A 17,061-nucleotide genomic window follows, 5' to 3' on the forward strand; every position below is an offset into this window, starting at 1 on the left:
AATGAGTATAACACTTGGAGCACATTTGGAAACTTTAATGTGCTGTGTCAGCTATTAATAACATAAAATTCTTATTCCACACAATCTTACTTATCAGCAGCACCTCCCAGGGTTGTGAGCCTCAAGAACTATGGTACTGCTGGTAGGATTTATACCAGGAATACAGGGCTGGTTCAATATCAGGAAAACTATCAGCATAATTGATCATATCAACAACAAAACTAACCAAAACCACATGATTATTTTAATAGATGTAGAAAAAGTATTTGACAAAACACTCATTCCTATTAAAAACACTAGAGAGCATAGGAATAAATGGAATCTTCCTTAAAATGATAGGCAGCACCTATCTAAAACCATCAGCAAGTATTATATGTAATGGGGATAAGCCAGAACCATTCCCAATAAGAGTGAGGGTGAAACAAGGATGTCCATTATCACTACTGTTACTCAATATTGTACTAGAAATGTTAGCTTTAGCAATAAGAAAAAGAAACTGAAGGAATTAGAACAGGCAAAAAAGAAACAAAGCTACTACTCTTCGCAGATGATATGACAGTATACTTGGAGAATCCTAGAGAATCAAGTAAAAAATTACTTGAAATAATAACAAAATAAACCCACATAAATCATCAGCATTTCTATATATTACTAACAAAGCCCAACAGTAAGAGATAGAAAAAGAAATTCCATTTAAAGTTACTGCAGACATAAAATATTTGGGAGTCTACCTGCCAAAACCAACTTAGGAATTATATGAACACAATTACAAAACACTTTTCACACAAATAAAATCAGATCTAAATAACTGGAGAAATATCAGTTGCTCATGAGTAGGCTGAGCCAATGTAATAAAAACGACAATTCTACCTAAATCAAACTATTTATTTAGTGCCATACCAATCAAACTACCAAAAAATTATTTTATAGAGCTAGAAAAAACAGTAACAAAATTCATTTGGAAGAACAAAAGGTCCAGAATATCAAGGCAATTAATGAAAAGAAATGCAATGGAAGGTGGCCTAGCTGTACCAGATCTTAAATTGTATTACAAAGCAGCAATTATCTACTTGGTACTGGCTAAGAAATAGAATGGTGGATCAGTGGAATAGATAAGGTATGCAAGACACAATTAATGACTATAGCAATCTATTATTTGATAAATCCAAAGACTCCAGCTTCTGGGATAAGAACTCACTATTTAATAAAAACTGCTGGGAAAACTGGAAAATAGTATGGCAGAAACTAGGCATAGACCAACATCTTACACCCTATATCAAGATAAAGTCGAAATGGGTACACGATTTAGATATAAAGACTGATACTATAAGCAAACTGGAAGAGCAAGGAATAGTTTACCTATCAGATCTATGGAGAACAGAAGAATTCATGACCAAACAGGAGATAGAGAACATTACAATAAGCAAAATGGATAACTTTGATTACATTAAATTGAAAAGTTTTTGCACAAACAAAGCCAATGCAACTAAGATTAGAAGGAAGGTAGAAAATTGGGAAAGAATTTTTACAACCAGTCTCTCTGATAAGGGCCTCATTTCTAAAATACATAGAGAATTAAGTCAAATTTATACAAGTCATTCCCCAATTGATAAATGGTCAAAGGATACGAACAGACAGTTCTTAGATGAAGAAATTAAAGCCATATAAAAAAATGCTCTAAATCACTACTGATTAGAGAAATGCAAATCAAAACAACTCTGAGGTACCACATCACACCTATCAGATTGACAAGGCAAGAAAAGAATAAACGCTGGAGAAGATGTGGGAAAATTGGACCACTAATGCATTGCTGGTAGAGTTGTGAATTGATCTAACCATTCTGGAGAGCAATTTGGAACTATTCACAAAAGGCTATAAAACTGTGCATACCCTTTGATCCAGCAATACCACTTCTAGGTCTATATCCCAAAGAGATTAAAAAAAGAGGGAGAGTGAGGAAATTTAAAACTCAAAATCTTATGGAAGTGAATGTTGAAAACTAAAAATAAATAAATTATAAAAAGAGGAAAAAAAACACCCTATGGTATTGATCTCATCTTTATAACTAAGCATATACTCCAAGTTTCCACAAAACCCCAAATAGTCATAGTAGCACTTTTAACTAGAAATAAAACAGATGATGACTGAATAATCATTGAATGAGTAATAGCTAAACAAATTGTGGTCCACAGAATATTTCTATAGGCCTCTTCTGGCTTAGTCAAACTCTGGGCCACTCTCCAGCTACACACACACACACACACACACACACACACACACACACACACACACAAACACACTCTCTCTCTCTCTCTCTCTCTCTCTCTCTCCTTTCATTACAACGTGAGCTCCTTGAGGGTGAGGATTGTTTTGCTTTTGTTTTGATATCCCCCAGTGCTGAACTCAGTGTTCAGCATGTATTAAGCTCTTAGGGGAAAAAAAAAGCGCTTTTTGATGTATTTTTTCTATATCACTTTAGTTTTCCTCAGTATCCTTCCCCTTCCCACTCCCCAAGAGCCATCCCATATATCAAAAAGTATTTTTAAAGACAAAAAAAATCAATGTAACTGATCAATATCTTGAAAAAGTATGAAAATATGTACAATGTACCGTATTTGTGGACCTCTGCAAAGATGTGAAATGAGAGTGTTTTCTCATATCTTTTGAGTTATGCTTGTTCTTTACCATATTTCAACATTCACTTTTGATTTTTTGGGTGTGGGATTGTTTTTTTCTACTTACATTATTGTAGTCATTGTGCATTATGCTCAAGTAGATCTCTCCATGCTTCTCTGAAACCATTAAATCAATCATTTCTTACAGTATAGTGACATGTGTTACTGTGTACCATAATGTGTTTAGCCATTCCCCAAGTGCTGGGCATCTATTGTGTTTCCAATTCTTTGCTATCACAAAAAAACATCACAGACTCCTTATTCTTGTTAAAGAAAAAAACCAAGTAGATGTCACCAATTAGAGGACAGCTAAACAAATTATGTTAAATGAAAATAATAGCAGATTATTGTGTTGTAAGAAATGATGAATATGAAGAATACAAAGGAATATGGTAAGACATAATAACTGAAACAAAGTGAATCAAGTAAGTGGAACCTGGGAAATAATACACACAATGACTACAATAATATAAATGAAAAGGACAAAAAACTTTGAATGCTGCTCCTTTTCTTCCAATCTTTTTTCCTCAAGCCCTATTGTTATTCTCTAACTCAAGATTATAAACACTAAATGGTTCATTTATCTATCTTGTGTTTTGGGCAGCAGGCTAAGAGAGCAGGTTAGAGTTTTTAATATCATGGAGTGAGTTTAAATTCGCACAAGGACATTAGGGTTTTTTTTTTTTAAGTTTAGCTACAAGACTCAAGAGAAATAGGTTAGTTAACAGGAAAGAAAAAACATAAGAGATTCAATAACATTAAACTGTTTATATTCTTACATGGGAAGATGATACTTGTAACTCTTAAGAACTATTAGGACAACTAGAAGTAATACACATAAACAGAGGGTGTACAGATGTGAGTTGATTATGATGGGATGATATAAAAAACCCCACAAAATTAAGGGGTGAGAAAGAAGACTGACAGGGAGATGAGGGAAAGGATAGATAGAATGCAAGGGCAGGGCACCCATGGCCTGAGGCACTGGAATAGGGTAAATTATCTCGAGTAAAAGAGGTGTGTGAGAGCTATTAAAATGGAGAGGAAGATGACAGGAAGGGGTGGGGAGAGAGCCTGAACCTTACTCACATTGGAATTGGCTCAAAGAGGGAATAACATACACACTCAGTTGGGTATAGAAAGCTATTTTATTCTGAGGGGAAGTAAGAAGGGATGGGGATGAGATATGAAGGGGGTGGGAACTGATAGATGGGAGGATGGATTGGGGAGGTGATGGTCAGAAGTAAAACACTTGTAAGGAGGGACAGGGTGGAAGGTGTGAGAGAGAGAAGGATAAACAGGGGAAAAATAGGATGGAGGGAAACACAGTTATCATAACTGCAAATGTGAAAGAGATGAACTCACCCATAAAATGGAAGTGGAGAGAAGAATGGATTAAAAATCAGAATTCTACAACATGTTATTCACAAGGAACACATCTGAAGCACAGAGACACACACAGAGCTAAAGTAAGCGGCTGGAGCAGAATTTATTATGCTGCAGCTGAAGTAAAAAAAAAGCAGCGGTAACAATCATGATCTTAAATAAAGCAAAAGCAAAAACAGATCTAGTTAAAAGAGATAAGAAAGGAAACTACATCTTATTAAAAGGTACCACAGATAATGAAGCAATAGCAATACTAAACATATACACCAAATGATACAGGACCTAAATTTTTAAAGGAAAAGTTAAATGAGTTACAGGAGGAAACAGACAGTAAAACTATACTTGTGGGGGACCTCAACTTTCCCCTCTCAAAAACTGATAAATCTAAGAACAACAACAAAAAACAAACAAGAAAGAAGTTAAGGAGGTAAACAGAATCTTAGAAAAGTTATAGATGATAGACTTCTGAAGAAAACTCAATAGGAATAGAAAAGAATGCACCTTTTTCTCAGCAGTACGTGGCATCTACACAAAAACTGACCACGTATTAAGACATAAAACACCTTACAACTAATTTAGAAAAGCAAAAATATCAAATGCATCCTTTTCAGATAGGAATGCAATAAAAATTACATTCAATAAAGGGCAGTGAAGAGATAAATTAGGGAAAAATTTGTATCTCTAAATGCTTACATCAGTAAAAGAGAGAAAGAACAGATCAATGATTTGGGCATGTAACTAACAAAAAATCCCAACAGAAAGAGATCAAATAAAAAATCCCCAATTAAACACAAAATTGGAGATACCAAAAATTGAAGATGAATAAAACTGGGGAAAAAAACCATTGAGCTAATAAATAAAACTAGAAGCTGGTATTTTTTTGATGAAAAAAAAAAACCCCAATGAAATAGATAAACCATTTGTTAATCTGATTTAAAAAAGGAAAGAGGAAAACCAAATTACCAGCATCAAAAACAAAAGAATTCAATTCATCACCAATAAAGAGGGAATTAAAGCAATTATTAGAAGCCATTTTGCCCAATTATATCCAAATAAATCTGACAATCTAAGTGAGATGGATGAATATTTACAAGAATATAAACTACCCAGATTAACCAAAAAGGAAATAGAATACTTAAATAACTCTATCCTAGAAAAAGAAATTGAACAAGCCATCAATAAATCCCCTAAGAAAAAATCCCCAGGGCCAGATGGATCACAAGTGAATTCTACCAAACATTTAAAGAACAATTAATCCCAATGCTACATAAATTATTTGGAAAAATAGTCAAAGAAGGAGTACTACCAAATTCCTTTTACAACACAAATATGGTTCTGATACCTAAACCAGGAAGAGCGAAAACAGAGAAAGAAAACTAAAAATCAATTTATCTAACAAATATTGATATAAAAAAAATACTAGCAAAGAGATTACAGCAATATATCACAAGGATCGTACACTATGACCAGGTGGAATTTATACAAGGAATGCAAGAGGCTAGCTCAGCATTAATAAAACTATCAAAATAATTGACCATATGAATAACAAAACCAATAGAAATCATGATTATCTCAACAGATGCAGAAAAAGAAAAGCATCTGACAAAATACAATACTCATTCTTATTAAAAACACTAAAGCACAGGAATAAGAGAAACAGTAACTAGTATCTATCTAAAACCATCAGCAAGCATTATCTGTAATAGGGATAAGCTAGAAGTCTTCCCAATAAGATCAGGGGTGAAGCAAGGATGCCCATTATCACCACTATTATTCAATATTGTACTAGACATGCTAGCTATAGCAATAAGAGAAGAAACTGAAGGAATTAGAATAGGCAATGAGGAAACAAAACTATCAGTCTTTATAGATGTTATGATGGTTAGAGAATGCTAGAGAATCAACTAAAAAACTTGTTGAAATAATTAACAACTTTAGCAAATTTGCAGGATATAAAATAAACCCACATAAGTCGACAGCATTCTTATATATTACAAACAAAGTTCAGCAGCAAGAGAGAGAAATTCCATTTAAAATAACCACAGACAATATAAAATACTTGGAAGTTTACCTACCAAGACAAACTCAGGAACTATATGAACACAATTATAAAACACTTTTCATATAAATAAAATCAGATCTAAACATTCATTGTTTATTGCTCATGGGTAGGCTGAGCCAATATAATAAAAATGACAATTCTACCTAAGTTGATTTACTTATTCAGTGTCATACCAATCAAACTACCAAAAAACTTATTTTATGGATCTAGAAGAAATGCAAATTAAGGGAGGACGGAATAGTTTACCTGTCAGATAAATGGATAAGGGAAGAATTTAGGACCAAATAAGAGACAGACAGCATTAAGAAATATAAAATGGATAATTTTGATTATATTAAATTAAAAAGGTTTTGCACAAACAAAACCAATGTGACCAAAATTAGAAGGAAAGCAGAAAATGGGGAAAAATTTTACAGCAAAAATTTCTGATAAAGACCTCATTTCTTAAGTGTATAGAAAACTGAATCAAATCTATTAGAATATAAGTCATTCTCCAACTGATAAATTATCAAAGGATATGAACAAGCAGTTTTCAGTCAAATCAAAGCTATCTTTAGTCATATGAAAAAATGCTCTAAATCACTGTTGATTAGAGAAATGCAAATTAAAACAACTCTGAGGTACCACTGTACACCTATCAGATTGGCTAATAGCACAGAAAAGGAAAATAATAAATATTGGAGGGGATGTGGGAAAATTGGGACACTTCTACACTGCTGGTGGAGTTGTGAACTGATCCAACTATTCTGGAGATCGATTAGGATCTATGCCCAAAGGGCCACAAAACTGTGCATACCCTTTGTTCCAGCAATACCACTATTAGGTCTGTATAGAGAAAGACCTATCTGTACAAGGGTATTTATAGCAGCTCTTTTTCTGATAGCAAAGAACTGGAAATAGAGGAGATGCTCATCAAGTAGGGAATGGCTTAACAAGTAGTGGGATATGATTGTAATGGAATATTATTGTGCTATAAGAAACGAAGAGCAGGATGATTTCAGAAAAACCTAGAAAGACTTACATGAATTGATGCAGAGTTAAGTGAAGAGAACCAGTAGAACACTGTACACAGTAACAGCAACACTGTACAATCAATAACTGTGAATGATTTAGTTGTTCTCAGCAATACAACAATCCAAGACAATCTCAAAGAACTCATGTGGAAAAATGCTATCTGCCTCCAGAGAAAGAACTGATGGAGTCTGAATAGAGACAGACGCACGCTATTTTTTCACTTTCTTTTTTTTTTGTTTGAGTTTTCTTTCACAATATGACTAATACGGAAACATGTTTTATGTGACTGCACACGTATAATCCAAATCAGATTGCTTATTGTCTCAGGGAGGAAAGAGGGGAGGGAGCAAAGGATAGAATCTGAAACTCAAAATTAAAAAAAAAAAAGTTTAACTAGGTACCATTAAATTTTTTAAAGCAAAATTAAGAGATTGAAATGAAGTACCCTTTTTGTAGCATAGACAAATAAGTTTCAAAGGAATCCTAGAAAATTAAAGTTGTCTTCAAAGACATAAATTTTTTTTTTAAAAAGATACAAATCTTTTAGAAAGGACATTACAGTTGCTGCAGTAGAATTTTTAACTAGCATTCAAGGCCGGCAAGTTACCTTACCAATCACACTTAAGGTTTTACCCATCTTTACCTAGGATCCCTATATTTTCTTACTTTTATAATTCCAGTGGATACTGGTGACTTGTATCTCTTGTGTAGGTATATATTCTTCCACAAACTTCTTCCCTTGGAGTCTGTGCCAGAGGGTGGTTTTTCCTGTGTTTCTGTCTCCTCGGATCACTATTTTCACTAGGTCAAAAAGAAAAGGAGAGAGAGGTCAAAAAGAGGGTAAGAAAAACATATGAAAGAAATGTATGTTGGCTATTTTCATTTATTCATTTGTACGGTCCACACTCCAATGTTATCAAACCATCTTGTTTTTCTGCCCCTGTGATCATATCAGTTCCATTTCCCAAACCCATTAGTGGTAACTCATCAGTAATATAAAATTTAAACCTCTACACTCAACTTTAAAGCCCAACTTTTAGAACTTTCCATTTTCCTTAGCTCCAAGATCTGCATCAAGCTTCTCAAATTTCCCTTAATTCCCTCCTCCCAATTTAATTTCCATGCTTGTCTTAGATAGCTAGAACACTCTCCATCTCAACTTGAGAGTTGTAGAATTTACTGAGGCAGTGTGTGGCACTGTGGATAGGGAGGGCTGGCTTTAGAGTCTAGAAAATCTGGGTTCAAGTTCTGTCTCTGACACATACCTGTGTGACTATGAGCAAGTCACTTACCTAGTACCCTGGGCAACTAAATACAAAAGTTCCAGACAGTTTATCTGTGCCAATAGAAGGAACTACCACACTGAGAGTTCCCCAAAACCATAACACATTATAGCTACTAATTAATATCTCTCATCTAAATGTACTGTTTTTTTCAATAAAGCTTTTACAAATAAATTTACTGCCCTCCTAACTTAAACCATATTTTAAATTATCCACTTTGACCAGTAGTTCCCAAATGTTTTTAGTCTGTGGCTCCTTTTGATAGGGCAAAAAAAAATCCCATGGATCACCTATCCTATATACTTCTCATTATCACTTTCCCTTCCCCCAAATCTTTTGCCAGTATTTATAGAATGATAGTTATTGATTTAAGATACCAATGTAGTGATATAGATTTTTAAATCAAATATAAGAAATTTAATGACTCTGATGCTAACATATGGAAATTGTTAATATCCCTGAAACCAGGCCAAAAAAGGGCAATACCTCCCAAATATATCCATAATAAATGGCTATAAGAATCTAGATTAGAAAACACTGTTTATTTGTCCTTGTCACAAGGAAAGAAAAGTTTCTGAGTAATTGCTAACTCTTCAGGAAACATGTAAAGATAACAGTAATCAATATTTCTATAGCACTTTAAGGTTTATAAAGAGCTTTAAATATATTACACATATTATATACATTATTCTCATTTTACAGACAAGAAAACTGAAACTAAGAGAGAAGAAACAGCACACCAAGGGGGCACACAGCTAAGGCAGTGTTCAAAATAAGGTCTTCCTGACTCCAAGCTAATGTTCCATTATATCCTTTACTATGTGAATGGCTACGGTGGGTGGTCTTCTTTGAACATTAAGTATGCATGTGTTTTGCTACAAATGTGGCTATCACATATTCAGGCACATATTCTTTCTCCCTATTTCATAAACTTGTGCTAGCTTCAAAGTCTTTACTCCCACATTGGATATTATAACAACAACATCATCAACATTATTTATACAGTGCTTTAAGGTTTCAATTTCTTTCTATATCTTATCTTCATATTTTCTTCTCTAACACAGCTATTTTTTCAATTTGCTTCTCTATAAAATGTGACCAGTAATAATTCTTTCCTTCTTTCCTCACATAGCTATTATACAGATGAATGTGAAAAAGCTCAGATTTCTTTGGAGAAAGAACACTATAGAATTTTATCTTCAGTATTATTTGAATGAAGTACTAGGAAACATGGACAGTATCTTAGTTTAGGAACCAATATTGGCCCAGACTAACACTAATTTGTCTGCACCAAATTAGGGTATTGTCTGATTCATATTTTAGTAGGCTGCTAGAAATATTCATCAGAGTTTTATAAACTGCAAAATGCCTTGAATGATTTAAACTCTGGCACTACATAATTTACCAGATATTATCAGTCTTACAAAAACAAATGTTAGTTTTCTTCTAGGAGTTTTAGTTCCCCAGGTGATAAAACTGAAATAATACCAAGTATATCCCAAAGAGCTAAATATAAAAATAACGGGGTAGCTCTGTTTTTATGTCTTTGTTGTTGTTCAGTTGTGTCCAACTCTTTGTGACCCCAAGGACCCCAGCACACTGGGCCCTTCTATCTCCCACTGTCTCTTATAGTCTGTCCAAGTTGATGTATGTTGCTTCTATGATACTATCTATCCATCTCATCCTCTGCCATCCCCTATACTACTTTCAGGTAAAAGTGATATTAAATTAATTTTTAAAATTTAAATTATAATAACTAATCAGTTATTTCAGGAGATTAAAAAAAATCCCAAAACAATCTCTTTTAGATAGTTGCTATTAGAGCTTACTAGTCTACAAGTTCTATGTAGGCCATTTCTAACAATTTTTATCTGACCTCCTTCAGTCTGACAAGATAACAGGTATCACTTTCAATGTTTGCATTTTAATTGAACAGAATTAGAAAATTTGCACAGTGGCAAAACATGTAAAGGGGACAGCTCACAGCTTCCTAAGATTTATCAATAATAAGAGAGCAACTAGCACTGAACTATACTTTTGTAAAAATGTTGTTGTTCAGTCATTTTCAGTTGTCTCTGACTCTTTGTGATCCTATTTAATGAGTTTTCTTGGCAAAGATGATAAAGTGGTTTGCCATTTCCTTCTCCAGCTCATTTTACAGATGAGCAAACTGAGGCAAACAGGGTTAAGTGACTTGCCCAGAGTCACACAGCTAGTAATTGTGTGAGGCTGAATTTGAACTCCAGGCCCAGAGTTCTACCCACTTCACCATTTAACTGCCCCATCCATCAACATGATAGGTTTCTCCAATCAGCACTATCAACCACTTATGTATGTAGTCTACCACAGATCTAGACCTGGAAGAGGCCTTAGGATCTTTACCATCTCAGTCTACAAATAAGGAAACTGAGGTTTAAGGATGTTAACTGACTTGCTCCATTAATTAATTATGAATGAATTAATTCATTGATTAATAAGCATCATTCAAGCCTAGGGTGTTTTTGTTTTATTTTTAAAAGATATACATATCCTAATGAGAAATGTCTGAGGTTTTTTTTTCCCCTTTATATCTCAAATTATAACACAAAAAACTCCAGTTTCTGTGATAGGTAAATTCTCTATTCTAAATACTAATGAAGTTTCCTTTTTACTTTGGGACCTTTTTAAATGTGTACTGGACTACTGTGTGATCTATTTGAGAAAAAAGTTTTGGTGAATGCTGGAATGTCTGTTTTTAAATGCTGTCATTTTCTATGTTCAGCCAAGGTGAGGTGGGAAAGGAAATAAAACAATTTGTTGCCTCATATCCAGTCAGGTAAGTGATACTGTGCTATATTAAGACCTCAGCAAACCAAAGGGGATGATGTCTCTAATTATAAGAAATAGAAGGGGTAGCTGAAAAGCTAAGCAGAGATTTCATAAAAGAACTAATGTTAATTTATTTCAAATCTTGGATCAGACAATTGATAATCACTTTTTTTCTTAATAGTAAATAGCACATCTCAAATTAAAAAATGAAGCCAAATACTAGTATATGTCAGGTGAAGAAGAGTTACATGTAAAAATTCAGTTTTGGGAAGAAAACCTGTGATAAGACCAGCAATAAGGGAAATAGGAAAAGGTTATTAAAACCTAAATACAACTACCACCAGATATATTTGGTTTGCTAGCAGGTTTGAAAAAAATATACAAACAATACATTTTAACATCTTATTCTCTATATAAAATATTTCTTAATGAGAACAGATCATTCACCTGGCTCAGATCAGGTATAAATTGGTAGGCCAGGACAAGCAAAGGATCATAGGATTTACATCTGAAAGAAAATTTTATTCCTCTGATTTTACAGATATCTCCTGCCTTTACACCTGAAATTTACTCTCATCCAAGCCTTTCTTCAAGACTTGGTTGAGGTACTATACACTATACCTCTTAAGTCAAGCCTTTCTTGATCCCTAATGCGGTAGTTAGGTGATGAAATGGATGGAGTGCTGGGCCTAGACTCAAAAAAAAACACCTCCCTGATTTCAAATTCAGCTTCTGACATTCAAAATTCAGACATCCAGGCTGATACGTCTTAGAGGCAAGTGGAGGTGCAAGACTGTAGGTCAACAGTTTTGTGCAGGACAGGTAGATTTGAAAATCATCAGCACAGAGATAATTAAATCCATGGGAGGAGATGAGCTCACCCAAGTGAAGCAGTATAAAGAGAGAAGAGAAGAGGACCCAGGCCAGAACCCTAAACTACAAAAAAAGTGTCCACAAAAGATGCCTCCACTTTCTCACTTCCCACTCTCTTCTTACTCCTTTACAATCCAGCTTCCACCTTATTATTCCACCAAAACTGTTCTCAGGTAGTAACTGAAACAGATGATCTCTAAGGTCTCTATAAATTTTCAGAGCCCATGAAGTAATAGATATTTTTTTTCTCCTTAACAAGTACATGAAAATTCCTAGTTCTCAGCCCACTTGGGATCAGTGGGCAACCTCCACAGAAAAAGAGACATTTCTGAGATGGAACAGATTCCAGATTGTTGCTCCAAATTTCCAAGGGATTAAAGAGTCATTTAAAAACATTTCTTAAAACACAGTGTCATATTAATGATGAGTTACAGCTTAAAGGAAAACCAGGGGCTTAAACATAAATCCTACTAATTTATATGAACTATTTGGTAAGGTAGTTATTTGACTTCATTCCTCTACCTTGATGAATTTAAACATTTAGTGAAAGAAACAAATGAAAATAAATTACAGCTATAATACAGCCATAGTTAACTTTGTTTTTAAATCTGACAAAGCTTTTCTGTTCATCTTCTAAATATCCTATCCTAACACAAAGGCAAGTTACTATGAAGATTGAAAGCTTTGTTTTGAACAGCCCTAGGGACCCCCTATCCCAAATTTTATTTAAAATGGAGTGAAAAGAAGTACTGTCAAAGTACAACAGAAAAGCTTTTAAACGCTGCCAATGCTTGTTGTCTTGATTTGTAATACAGTAAAATTAAATGTCAAACAACATGCCAAACAAAAAACTTACCTGAGGATAGAACAATGTCTGGGAGATGAGGAGTTTATTTATATTATTTGAGTATGATGAAAATCTTAAATTCTCACTTTCTCTATTATCTTCAAATTATCATTTTGTTCACAATGTGTAACAGATTATATACAGTAAGAGTATCCATGCTTTCTGGAGCTTTACTAAACACAGTCCCACAGAACTGCTTCTTAATCAAAAAAAAAAAATTAAAGGAAGAATGAAAGGCATTGAGGTTCAAATTCTGCCTCACTACCTGTAAGACCTCGGGCAAGTCACTCATCTCCTTGGGCCTGTTTGCTCATTCTGTAAAATGAGAGAGTTCATCTCAATGACCTCTGAGATCCTACCTATGATTTTATGACTGTCAATTTTTTTTTCAAAATCCACATTTGAAAGTTAAGACTACAAAGAAGAAGCACATGACTCAAACAGACTATAAGTTATTATATAAGAGGGTGTATTAATTTACAATCAAATTAATTATAAGCTAATCTACTCTCTGAGAATTCTAGAATTAAGTTTTCAGTCATATGTGTTACAGAACAAGAGGCTAAGTTTTCAAATTATGTAGTAATTTCTTAGGCAAAAATAGGCAATGCTATCTAGAACATTGTACCAAAGACCCTATCAGAAGCTTTAGTGAGCAATAACTTTAATATTTTTCAATCAAAGAGAGGTTTAGGGGCAGTGAGGTGGTGCAGTGGATAGAGTACGGCTCTGGCAGACATTTGACACTTACTAGCTATGTGACCTTGGGCAAGACACTTAACCTCAGTGCCTAGAAACCCCCCCCCCAAAAAAAAATCAAAACAAAAACAAAAAACAAAGAGAGGCTTAACAAAACTGCTACCATGGCCTTTTCATCAATATATCATTTACAGAGCATACAGAATGAGCTATGTCCTATCCAGAGCTATTTAGAATGTGTAAGGGCAGCAAGAAGAGAATCAATGTCATACGCTGCAGACTTTATAACTTCTGTATTCTCATTCACCTTTCCAAAGAAAATTATCACTGTCTTAGAGTCATATCTGGCTTGTATAACTTCAATTTGGTGGTAATTATACAATTGTACAGCACAGTACCTCCCAGCATGACAATACAATCAAGTTTAAATAAAAATAAGACTAGAAAGACAGAAAGTTCCTTGAGGGAAAAACTATACCTCACCAGTATCTTGTAAACTTCCATAGCACCTAGGACACACAGAGGATTACAGATTTTGAATTGCAAAGTGCTCATGTAATTCAACCTGCTCATTTTAAAAATGAGGCATTGGGAGATCAAATTTCTTGCCCACGTACACAAAAGATAGTTAACAGTCAGGGCAGGAGCTTGAACCCATGCCCTGTGACTCCCAATCATGCAATCTTCCATCGTTATTAGGCTGCCTTGGGCATTTAATAGGTAGTCATATAAACATCTTTCAATAAAAACTGCTACTACACTTTTTTTTTAAAAAGGGCAATGTTTTGGTTTTTAATACATTGTATCAAAAATAGCTACATACTACTAATAATACCAGCTACTCTTGGTCTTGGTTACATTTGTGATAGCATGTGGGATCATCTCAAAAAATACTATTTAAAACTGATTCTTTTTTTGTTTGTTTCGCTGAGGCAATTGGAGTTAAGTGACTTGCTCAGGGTCACACAGCTAATAAATGTCAAGTGTCTGAGGTCAAATTTGAACTCAGGTCCTCCTGACTCCAAGGCTGGAGCTCTATCCACTGGGCCACCTAGCTGCCCCCTTTAAAACTGATTCAAAAAAACAGAAACAAAACAAAAATTGAATCTGGTCACATTGTCTATTTATATATAACTACAAATTCTTAAAAATCTGGGAGTTAGGGGAGCAATGACAGGCACAGAACACTGAATGGGCCCAGAAGACAGGACTAATTCAATCTGACCACTACTTTACTTTTCTTCAAACTTGGCACCATCCTTTGAAACTCATCCTGAAGCATATTACCAATGAAGACTGACCTTTAATTTCTGTATCTCCAGCACACACCACAGTGCCTAGCTGATAGTGGATGCTTAATAAATGCTTGTTGAATTAAATGGAATTTCCCCTTTTCCTTACTTCAGGCCTTTAGCGAGTTTCCAAAAAAAAAAAAGGCCCAGGTGTGTGTTTTGGGGGGGGGGATTAGGAGAAAGAAATTAGATCTGTTAGGGCTCCTAAAACGCTGTAATCAGTCACTCAACAAACATTTATTAAGTGCTACTATGTGCCAGGAACTTTGCTAAGCCTTGGGGACACAAATTATAAACAAATGGGGAGACATTAGTAACTATGTGCAAACCATTTATAGTATAAATTGGAAATAATCAACAGAAAGAAGTCACTAGAATTAAGAGAAATTGAGAAAGGCATCCTGTAGAAATTGGGATTTTAGCCGGGATTTGAAGCCAAGAGGTAGGAATGAAGAGGGAATGCATTCTATGCTGAGGGACAGTCGGTGAAAGCCTGGAGTCTGGAGATGGGTGTCTTGTCCAAGGAACTACCAGGAGGCCAGCCAGTGTCACTGGATCATAGAGTCTGTGGGAGAGTGTGAAGTGTGCAATGGACTAGTAGGCAAGGACCTGGCTCCAATTCTGATTTTACCCCCTCACTTGGGGTGTGACCTTGGGCAGGTCATGTCATCCTCCCCCTCGGCTAACATGTTTCTTCAGTCAAGGAGCTGAATTGGTTTAAATCCTTTGACACTTAACGAACTGATCTTCCTTCTTGAAGTCCTAGGAAACCTGTGATCCGGATGAGCTCATCTACCAATTCTTTCTAACTCTAAATCCCATGATCCTTCCAGCTTTGACTTAGTGTGATTCTGTCTGGTGTTAACAGCCCCCCAAACCCTCAATCCAGCCTCCTGCTTCCTCTCTTCCACTCCCATAAGGAACTACGTGGAAAAAAAAAGGGGGGGAGAAAGAAAAGTCAGGATGCTCCATTTCCCCTACAGTAAGAGGAGGAGGCAGATGGTCCCTTTTATCTCCAGGGCAGCGGCGCTCAGCACTGATGCCAAGTGCCCCGGGGACCCCCGAAGTTGGCGAGAGCCGTGACGGGCGCAGGGGCTTCCGGAGCTCTGGCTGGGGGGCGACCCTCTCCCGGCCTCACTTACTGTTGTACTGCACTCCTTTGGCGAACCTCCTCTGCAGCGCCTGGTTCATGGACTGCAGCCCCGCGGGGATGTTTTTGTCCCGGCCGGGAGCCTGGTCCGACCCCACCAGCTTTTTGAGAGCGGAAAACATCTTCCTCCCTCCCCAGCTCCCGCCTTCCTCCCTACAGCAGTCCCGGAAAATTCCGAGGGCTCCCCGGCGTCTTCAATCAGGGAGGGGCAAGCACCGGGCGGGCGCGCGGGGGGAACCATGCCCGGGGAGGCTGGGGGGCAGCTGGGGGGTGGCCTCTCCCCGTCCCCCTCCCCCTGGGCAGAGCCCCGGCGGGCTCCCTCCTCAAGGCCGGGGGCGGGGGAAGCGGAGCGGTCTGTCCGGACTCTCGCTCTCTGCAGCTCGGCTGGACACGGTCGCGGGCTAGCCCGGCCTCGGTTTCCTCAGGGGTCCAGGGGTCCTCACAGAACGTGGCACAGCTTCCGCGGCCTTCGGCACTGCCGCCAACTGCTAGCCTGCGTGGCCATCTTGGACCAGCGCGGGCGGAAGGGGAGGAGGGCGGTGAGAAGAGGGCCTCGCGGAGCTTCGCCTCAGCTACGGGGGCCCGCACGGGACAGGAAAGTGTGGGTGGAGCTAGCGCGCGGAGGAACGGAGTCCCCGCCCACTTTCCCCCCTCCTACGGAAATGGCGGGGGTGGGGGGAGTGGCGAAGCCGGGTGGGTTGGCGAGGAGGGGCAAGGGCAGTGTGGAAATCTGAATTCTTCTCTTGAGTCGCCCCACCCACCCACTATTCTCAGGGACAACCGCTCACTTCTCCTCCAGATACCCCACTCACCAGACTCTCCACCTCATCTTGATTGATGATGATGATGGTGATAGTGATGACAGCTAGGTATGCCTTAAGGCTTGCAAAAGGCTTTACAAAATGTCATCTCATTTGGGCCTTGTAACAACTCTGGGAGGGAGGTGCTTTTATTGTTCCCATTTTACGGATG

The 17,061-nt window shown here is 36.9% G+C and overlaps 1 protein-coding gene across 1 annotated transcript in view; it reads right to left on the minus strand.

The window, feature by feature from the left end:
- RABL6 (RAB, member RAS oncogene family like 6) overlaps positions 1-16,637 on the minus strand; it is an 81,533-nt gene extending 64,896 nt beyond the window's left edge. Inside the window, exons 1-2 of the mRNA XM_020981840.2 lie at positions 16,082-16,637; positions 7,804-7,938 (exon numbers count right to left, since the gene is read on the minus strand). Of these exons, the coding sequence (XP_020837499.1) occupies positions 7,804-7,938; positions 16,082-16,211 (265 nt within the window). The 5' untranslated portion in view covers positions 16,212-16,637. The remainder of the gene's footprint in view (positions 1-7,803; positions 7,939-16,081) is intronic.
- Between the last annotated feature and the right edge of the window lie 424 nt (positions 16,638-17,061).

The sequence above is a fragment of the Phascolarctos cinereus genome, unplaced genomic scaffold, assembly GCF_003287225.1.
Source record: "Phascolarctos cinereus isolate Bilbo 61053 unplaced genomic scaffold, phaCin_HiC Scaffold_2;HRSCAF=192, whole genome shotgun sequence".
Classification (NCBI taxonomy): Eukaryota; Metazoa; Chordata; class Mammalia; order Diprotodontia; family Phascolarctidae; genus Phascolarctos; species Phascolarctos cinereus.